This window comes from Hipposideros armiger, unplaced genomic scaffold (assembly GCF_001890085.2).
Source record: "Hipposideros armiger isolate ML-2016 unplaced genomic scaffold, ASM189008v1 scaffold_190, whole genome shotgun sequence".
NCBI lineage: Eukaryota > Metazoa > Chordata > Mammalia > Chiroptera > Hipposideridae > Hipposideros > Hipposideros armiger.
The window spans coordinates 1,806,871-1,815,863 of record NW_017731540.1 but is presented as its reverse complement, the minus strand read 5'-3'; the positions used below and the strand labels follow the sequence as shown (position 1 = coordinate 1,815,863).

Genomic DNA, 8,993 nt, shown 5'->3' with positions numbered 1-8,993 from the left:
CTCCACAACTAGACTGAAGAACAAAACGACAGCAACTTGTCTGTTCCCCTTCCCCCAATTCCCCAGCGCTGTTCCCATCCCCTCAATTCCCCAAATAAAAATCTTAAAAAAAAAAATTTCAATGAAGAGCTAGTTCTTTTGAGATTAGAGTCATGTAGAAGGTTGCACATGCTTTTCTGTCACAAGCATAGGAGATAATGCAGGTGATGAAAGATTCTAAATATACAGAGTGCCAAGAAAATGAATATACATTTTAAAAAAGTAAAAAACTATATTAAAATTGTAATGCTCAATATATACCGATAACGAAAGATGAATACAAGTCACATTTGACTTCTGCAATTACAAGAGGTGCTCAAAGTGGTTACCATCAGTGTAATTTTAATACAGTTTTTTCCTTTCTTAAAATGTGTATACATTTTTTTGGCACTCTCTATATAGCTAAATTTATATATATATGCAGTTAAAAATGGTAGGTTTACAAACGAGGGCCTGCGGGCTGCATGAATTCTACATTTAAAAAAACCCATCAAAGAATATGTGTCAGAGACCAGAGGATGCAGAAAGCTTAAAATATTTACTCTCTGGCCCTTTATAGAAAATGCCTGCTGACCCTTGAACCATGTGGAAAGTACCAATAATAGAGCTCACTCATTTTTTACTTTCACCAAGAAGTAGTACATTGTCTTCTTTCCTCGGAGGTATTAATTTCCATTTGTAAAATCAGTCTTCACAGCCGTTCTAAAAAGGGAATGAGAAACCTCCGAGAGCTGAATCTGTAACAGAATTCTCTGCCCCCAGCCAGCTCTGTTGGAGCTACTCTTGAATCAGGGCTGCTGCCCTTGGCCCTTGTTTGTGCTGTCGTTCTCCCTCCCCAGCGTCATTACCAGCCACCCATTTGCCGCACACCTTCTTTGACCTTGGCCGTTTGGCCAAATGATGATTCCATTCTAATTGTTCTTACGAATCTGCTTTGCTACCTTGCCCTACTTGTCACTTGCTTTCACCCTCTAAGGCCCCTCTTCTGTGACCCTTTTTGCTATCTTCTCAACCAGAATCTCAGCTCTGTTGAGGCAGGTGACTTCCAAATCTCATATTCCTATCCCTACCTTTTCCTCACTTCTGTCCAGGCCCAGCTTTCTTGCTGGTTTCAAAGCAGGTCCAGTTCTCTCCCCTGCAACAGATGATAGCAAAGAGAGGACTTTTCTGGTGGCTTCCCTCACCAGACCAGCGGAAGCCTTTTTGTGAGCAGCCTAGCTGTCCTTTCTGGATGGTGCTCCTGCCCATGCTGTATCGTGTTTACTTAGTGTCCACATCACTTGGTGTAGTTTCCTTCCCATGGACCTTGGCCTAGGACTGCAGCAGCCTCCCATGCCCACCACGTTGACCAGGCCACGCCAGTAGTCCCTGATGCCCCTGGGATCCAGCACACATATCTAACCAGAGCTATTACAGAACTCAAACTTCTGGTACCTTCCTTTCTTCATCCCAGGCCAGCTTGCTGAATCCCTCCCTCTCCTCCTCTCCTACCTGTGAGCATCCCTCTATTCAACACACGTTTATCAAATGCTGACTCCACTCCAAGTACTCTACTAGGCTGTGGGCTCATGGATGACCAAGATGCAGCCTAGCTCTTGGTGTTTTTTGACAGGTGAAAGCTCTTATGCCCAGACATGAATATAGAGCTAAACAGTAAGTGGCGATTAACAAAGTTACTAACTATTATGAGAGTACCAAAGAGGAATTTTAGAGCTAAACACCGAAACAAGAAAAACTCAAAACTGCCTGATGAGAATATTACTAAATCTAACAAATTCACCACTTGACGAAGATTAGATCTTGTTTTTAAATATATGGTTTAAGGACCAAACTTCCAGTAATTTTTTCTGAGTAATTTATTCCTTTTCTGACTAATTTACTCCTACTCATTTACTGATATGTTATCTTGCATCCAGCCATGCCTGTAAACATGACAGTTCTGTAAATAAATGCAGTCTTTTGATTATAATGAGAAAGACAACATTTTTCTTTGTAAACACCCCTACTCCTCATTAGAAATTGAAATGAGTCCTCATTTTTCCCCTAAGTGCATGCAATGGTGGCTTATAACTGGTGGATGGTGAGCTGGTCAGGTTGACTCATAGCTTAAATTTTTAGAATAGGCTTTGAGAGGTTGTCACTCAATTGCAAGAGATGTCTTTCAAATAACTTTGTACCTGGGTATCTTTCATTTTCTTCTTCCTTCCTTTTCCTTTTCCCTTTCTCCCAAGCCCCCTTTTAAAACTTATATAATATCAAATGTAAATTGGGCAAACCTAGCCAAGACATGCTTGTCTTGAGGAAAGCACCCCCCAAGTACACTGACCTACAAGCAGGAACTACAGGGAGGTGGTGAGGTCCCCAGCCTGCCCCAGCGTGGCTCCCCTATGCGTACTACGCACTCGTTTATTCATTCGCGGCATATTGTCTGACACTCTTCTCTGCCCCAAACACCATGCTACGTTCTAGGGAAACAATACTGAGCCAAAAGGAAAACTGTTGCTGCCTTCATTTGGGGAAAGTAGTAGCATTAATTATAAGTTTACATTAATAAATGTGTGATAATAAATTAATATCCTAGCTATGATATAGAAAGAAGTAATATAATATTAGTATTTAACTCCCTAGCGGCTCTGTGATCTCTGGTCCCTGTGCGTGTCTGCTTTCGTGTCTGTCTATCTCTGTCTCTCTGTCCCTCTCTCTCTCTCCCTCCCTCTCCTCTTTGAGAAAATGGCTAACAACACTGAGTCCTGTGATGGCTATGGCGCTTTAAATAGATGTTATTACCTCCATTTTAAATACCAATACTGGAAGGCAACATCGTTTCTACTCACATTGTCACTGGGAGGGTGAATAAACGAATGCTTGCATTACGGGAGTTTGGGGGCAGAAATATGCCACAGGCCCTACTTTGAAACCGACAGATTAGTGGCTGCTAACCCACCTAAATCAGGGACTCCGGATGTACATTTCTTTTACAGCAGCGAGAGAAAAATCTCCTTCTTTTTTTGCAGAAGTCAGGACTGAATCTCAAAATTGGCAGCGTGTCCTCCCCGCTGCATGCCCACCCACATGGTTAACAAACGATGGATTTCCCAAGATAGCTGCCACACACTCAGTTTCTAATCTCCATATTTCTCCCCTGCCAGAATTTCTAAGTCTTTCTGAGTAATCCCAGTTACACTTTCTGAACTTTTGAGCAAACACCTTTGGGCCTCATCATCTGCTTTCCGCAAAGCCGCCGGGCACAGGCCGGGGGACAGAGGCCGGGGCGCAGCGCCCCCGCACCCGGCATCCCTGCGCAGGGGCTCTGACTCGCTGCGAGGCCGCTTGGCGTCAGCGCCCGCCCGTCTGCGACGCGCCAACGTGCCTCCCGGCCCCGTTTCCACCCGCTGCGGGCGGGCTGCGTGCGGAGCCGCGCTGTTTTTACCTTCCTGGCTGCAATCCTTTGTATTTATTTGCAGGAAGGAAATAAAGGATTATAAGAAGGAAATGCTTGGCCTTAGTTTTTCCTGGGAAGGATGGGGTTGGTATAGGAGCGGGTATGTGAGATCTGGTGTGGTGAAAAAGGCAGGCCGATTTCTCTGGCTGATTTCTTCCCCCCCCCCCCCCCCNCAGATCATCCTTTTCTCTGTCCCGAAAAGCCCAGCACTCTTTCTCCCCCCTGGCTAATCCCCGAGCGAGAGCTTCCCCCTCCCCCACCTCTGCGGGGGCCACCGTCACCTCTGATGCTGCCTGGGTTGCTGCATCACTCTGCTGATTTCCACCCGCCCTCCCTTTCCCTCCACATTAAGCATGCGCAATGCGTCCCGTGCCAGGCAACAGCATCAGCAGCAGCAGCAGCAGCATCAGGACCCGAAGCCGCGGGCTCGGGCGCGCTCTCGAAGGCGCGGAGCACGACCGCGCCGCGCGCTCCCGCGCCGCCTCGGCATCATCAGCCCCGGCAGCAGCCCCCGCAGTCGCTGGAGCGGCCGCGCCCGCCGCAGGGAGGGAGGAGCATCTGGGGAGGCTCCAAGTTGGCGGAGCGACTGGGACCCCCGGACTCTTCTGCGTGCGCCCTGGGAGGGCCCGAGACGCGAGCGGGGGAGGGGGCGCCTCCCGGTCCCCAGCCCCAAGCCCTGACCCCCTACCCGCGGAGGCACCATGCGCGCTGAGCCGGCGTGACCGGCTCCGCCCGCAGCCTCCCCGCAGCCTCGCTTGGCGCTCTCGCCGGCCACACCGAGCGGCGCCCGGGAGCTATGAGCCATGAAGCCGCCCGGCAGCAGCTCCCGGCGGCCGCCCGTGGCGGGCTGCAGCCTTCCGCGAGCTTCCAGCGGCCCCCGCGGCGGCCCCGCCGGCCCGGCGCCCGCCCGCGCCCTGGCCCGCGTGCCGCCCCGCCGCCTGCTTCTCGTCCTTCTCCTGCTGCCTTCACTCGCCGCCTCGTCCCGGCCCCGCGCCTGGGGGGCTGCTGCACCCAGCGGTGGGTATGGCCCCGGTGCCCTTCGCATTGCCTTGGTCGCGGGGCCCTGCAGAGGAAAGAGAAGGGCACCCGGGTCTGTGCGCTCCGGACAAGTCCCGGGCTCGGCCTTCCCGCGCCTCTCTGCCTACCGCTCCCCCTCTCTCGTGCCCAAACCCCCATTCGTTTCAGTTCACTTTTTGAAGCCCCTTTGTGTTGCATTCACTGAAACCCTTAACAATTACTGTCGGTTCCACTGGAAGGTATTTAGTGGATGCGGGGACCCTCGGCGCAACTTGGCTGAGGGGAACCCGGTTGATGGGAAATGCCGCGAGGGAGCAAGTTGCTTCTTGGGTGGTGGAGCCTGAATGAGAATGCGGAAGGATGGAATGATAGTGGTTATGTGTTGTTTCCTCAAATTGCCGACTGGGTTTATTCCCTGCTGTTAGAATTAAAATGAGGGAGAGAAACTTTGGGGATGTAAACCTTTGGTTTGTAATTTCTCAAAATGCTTGTCATTATAACGAGCAATTCAGATAATATAGTGTTCAGTACAATTGGAAATCAGTAAAAGCAGAAAACTGGCCTTGGTAGGAACATAAAAAGGAATTGGAAAGATGCCACTATCTGCATCTCTCTGTGGCAAAGGGTTTTTGCTCATCTCAAAGTTAGAAGAAAAGGCAATTTGTCCATTTTGTTAAATGAATCAGTTAACATGAATTCAGCACAAGTTATCTTAGGAGCATTCTCAGGTCTCAGACGGGGTACTCCTAGTCAGAGTCCCACTGAGGTTCTGTAGACTCAGAGAAGGGTGGAGGTGAGGGTCAGAACCCCTGAGCATCTTCATTCCCTTCAAGTCCATGCTGCTCTCCCCCCACCCCATACTTAGAAGTATCAATTTGAGACTGGTTAGAAATGTACATACAAAACATAAATATAAACACACAGTGCATTATTGTATAAGCCTTATTGGCTGTTAACTTATCCAGGCCATTTCAGTGTTGCAATAACTTGTTTTACTGTGTGTCCGTTTCTTATCTGCTTATAAATAGGAAACTTTGTTTTTGCCATTATTGGAAAAATGCATTTTGATACTTATGTATTTATAGGTATATATGTGCATGTTTGTGTATGTTTATGCCCCCTGCCCACTTCCCCCCAACCAGCTCCGCATTGGAATGAAACTGCAGAAAAAAAATTGGGAGTCCTGGCAGATGAAGACAACACATTGCAACAGAATAGCAGCAGTAATATCAGTTACAGCAATGCAATGCAGAAAGAAATCACACTGCCTTCAAGACTCATATATTACATCAACCAGGACTTGGAAAGCCCTTACCATGTTCTTGACACAAAGGCAAGACACCAGCAAAAACATAACAAGGTAGGCAGGGGGCCGGGTATGCAAAAGCAGCTGCTGTGAAGAGTTTTCCTTTGATTTGATTTTCTGCCAGAATCTGACTTCGCAAATTTTACTGTAGCATTTTATTAGGAAATGAATTAATATCATGATAGGGGAGAAACTGGAGGGAATTAGCCTGGGATCTCCTGGGATAGGACTGCTGTTTGTCTCTTCTCTGACTCTAAACTGGAATTGGAATTTTCTTAATGGCCTTTTAACTTTAACAGCTGAAATATGGTCCATGTATCTTTCAGGTGCATTGGACAATAGTTAAGTGACTATGTTTATGGTCCTGACTTGTATCTTTGAGGCTTTATATAAGGGTGCAGTATTCTCCCTCCCATAATGAAAACTGCTTTCAACCTGCACACAGAAGATTGCTATAAGAGGCTATCTGCATATAGATTCTCCACCGCTCTTTCATTTAGAAACTGAATGTTTAAATGTCAACAACTTTCTTTCTATAATTGATCAATAGGAAAAAACTGTTATATTTTCAGTAGATAAACAATTTGATGTTTTAAAAGATTGTGGTGAATATAAACAAACCATTTATACATTGTAGAGACCAGTTTTGGTCAGCATAATCCTTTAGACTTTATCTGCATTCATTGTAAGCAGTTGCCTTCCTTTCAGGTTGGTTCAGAAAGTGGAACTGATTTTTAAAAGGACATTCAACAGACGATGAAGGTGCTTAATATCCAAAGAGTTTAAGGGATCTTTTTTTTCCTGCTTACTATTCTTTATTTGAGTTAGTAATATTTTGGACCGCAAGCAGAGTTACGCAATGGGTTATCAGTGCCTTTGTTCTTTATCAGGAGCAGAAAATAGAGTCTGTGTGTCATATGTTTTACTTTGGACTCTCCCTGTTTAGTTGACAAGAGCAGTAAGTGTCTAGCATCCATAACTTTAGAAAAATACTTGTGGTTTACATCAGTGTTTTTATTAGTTTTCTAAAATATAGGTAAGTGGTAACAGTATTTATCCCCATGTTACAAATGGGACATTAGAAATTTAAAACTTTTTGGGGTTTTAAAAACTTTTGGGGTTTTAAAGAGATCGTAAAACAGCTAATATAAAATTTAAGAGGCCTGAATATTTAATTTTTAATATTTTTTACAAGTCACATTTCTGAGAAAATGCTTCCTTTGTACTGAATATTATTGGAGAAATTAATTTTGTTTCGCAGTATTGTGAAGTGGCCGCTACCCACCTTGGCTGAGATGAATGGATGTCTGTTCTCATAGCCCTTTTCCCATCTGCTCCTATGTAACTTAATGTGTTGACTCCTGAATCATGCCTACCATTTGTCTTGATGATAGTAGGAGTGGGTGGTGTCTCTCAGGAAGAAGAGTCCAAGACCCCTTTGATAAATGCATTGAGGCCCATTTTATGGCTTTCCAAATTAATCAGACCTTCTATGGTTAAGTAGCAAGTTCTCAAACTCCAGTGCCTTTGCATAAGCTGGTGGAGGAAGGGAAAGGAAAAAAAAAAACTGCCTGAAAGTCTGTTTCAAAGAATGTGCAAGCTCTACTGAGCTGAGACTTCAAAGACATTTCACTGGAATTTCTTTGTCACACAGGTGTTGAAGTTTATGAGTAACGCCTGTCTTATAATCTAGCCATATGTGGTGGTTTCACTGGTGGGACTTGGTTTGACTGCAATGTATATGAATTTTTATGATAATAGGTTTGTTAAAACTTCACCCATCACTCATGTAGAGGCATAGCGTTCTCACTATGGAACATAGTGAGAAACAATTTTGCAGGAACAATTCTACTTCTCCACTTTCATTCCCCACAGTGGTTGCGTTTCTTTTATTTTCAGAAAGTGTTTGCACAGAAATTAGATTTGGAAGCATTTTCCTTCTTTTCTTATTAGCTTAATTCAACAAACATTTGTTGCCCATTTCTCATGTGCAAAGTAGTATGCCAGAGATTCAGAGCTAAGAAATAAAGGGGACAAGGATGAATAAGACAGGAGACGCAAAAGCAAGTTGCACAACGTTCTAAATAGCGCTTCCATACAGGTATCAACAGTGTCCTTAAATGATGCGTTCCCTGAAATTTCCCTTTGTGTTTTGGGATATCCCTTTTACTTCTGTTTTTAGGCATCTCTTGAACTAGTTGACAAAAAGTGCTCCCTATGCTTCACGCTTGTATCTTAGGATGACTTGCCTAATAATAGTGATGAGACAGACTTGTCAGTTCAGCTGTTTTACAAATGTTTCAGTAAACAGCTGAACTGACAAGAGGGAAAGTATAGAATTTCGTCATTTTTGCTTCTGTAAGTTTCGATTTTAATATCTATGTAGTATGCACCTTTTTTTCCTCCTCTTGTTTCATTGCACTCAAGCACATTTTAATGAATGCCTGAGAAATGCTGAATCACTGTGCCGTTCTCCTGGATTCTCCTAGTTTGGGGGTAGAGGTGGAGAGGGAAATCCCCAGATATAGGTTGCAAGGCAGAGCTCCGTATTGATTTCATAACTATTCAGTTTTGATCAGGCCTTATTACTGTACAGCTGTGAAAGTTAAAATGTTTCTTCACTCTATTAAAATTGGTGAGTTTAAAAGCAGAGGGTACACAGTGCCTCTGTAATACTAGTGTTTCTGAAAACCTTAAAGTTTTCTTGGTCAAAGATTGTTTAGGAACCTTTTTATCTCCAGATAGGGTGATGTATGATATATTGTCCAAACTGCGCCTTGTCGAGAGTGAAATAATTATGCCAAGACAATAGGGCAGATGAGGAATATGGTCACCTCAGATCTAAACAGCTATGTTCCTTGATTTTTGGTGTTTACCCAAATTCAAGTTTCTTCATAGACAGTTTATTTTATTTTCTGATGATTTATTGTAAATTTTTTCTTACTAGCTAGGATGTCAGTTTACCACCATGAAGAAGTATTAGGGTCTGAAACGGAAAAAAAATTTAGTTTGGTTTTGTTACCAAGATGTGTCTTTTTTATTTTTAGAAAATTTCACAAGCATAAATGGAATTTTATGATTACTAAACATAAGCATTTTATTAATCATTAATGCAATATATTTATAAAATGGACCATACATTTAAAAAGAGAAAGAAACTATTTAGATTCATTTATTCACTTCATTCAT

The 8,993-nt window shown here is 44.2% G+C and overlaps 1 protein-coding gene across 1 annotated transcript in view; it reads left to right on the top strand.

Annotated features, from left to right (window-relative positions):
* The first annotated feature begins 3,879 nt into the window (after positions 1–3,879).
* Positions 3,880–8,993, top strand: part of ADAM23 (ADAM metallopeptidase domain 23) — a 159,424-nt gene continuing 154,310 nt past the window's right edge. The window contains exons 1-2 of the mRNA XM_019652957.1: positions 3,880–4,498; positions 5,641–5,858. Coding sequence (XP_019508502.1) covers positions 4,285–4,498; positions 5,641–5,858 — 432 coding nt within the window. The 5' untranslated portion in view covers positions 3,880–4,284. The remainder of the gene's footprint in view (positions 4,499–5,640; positions 5,859–8,993) is intronic.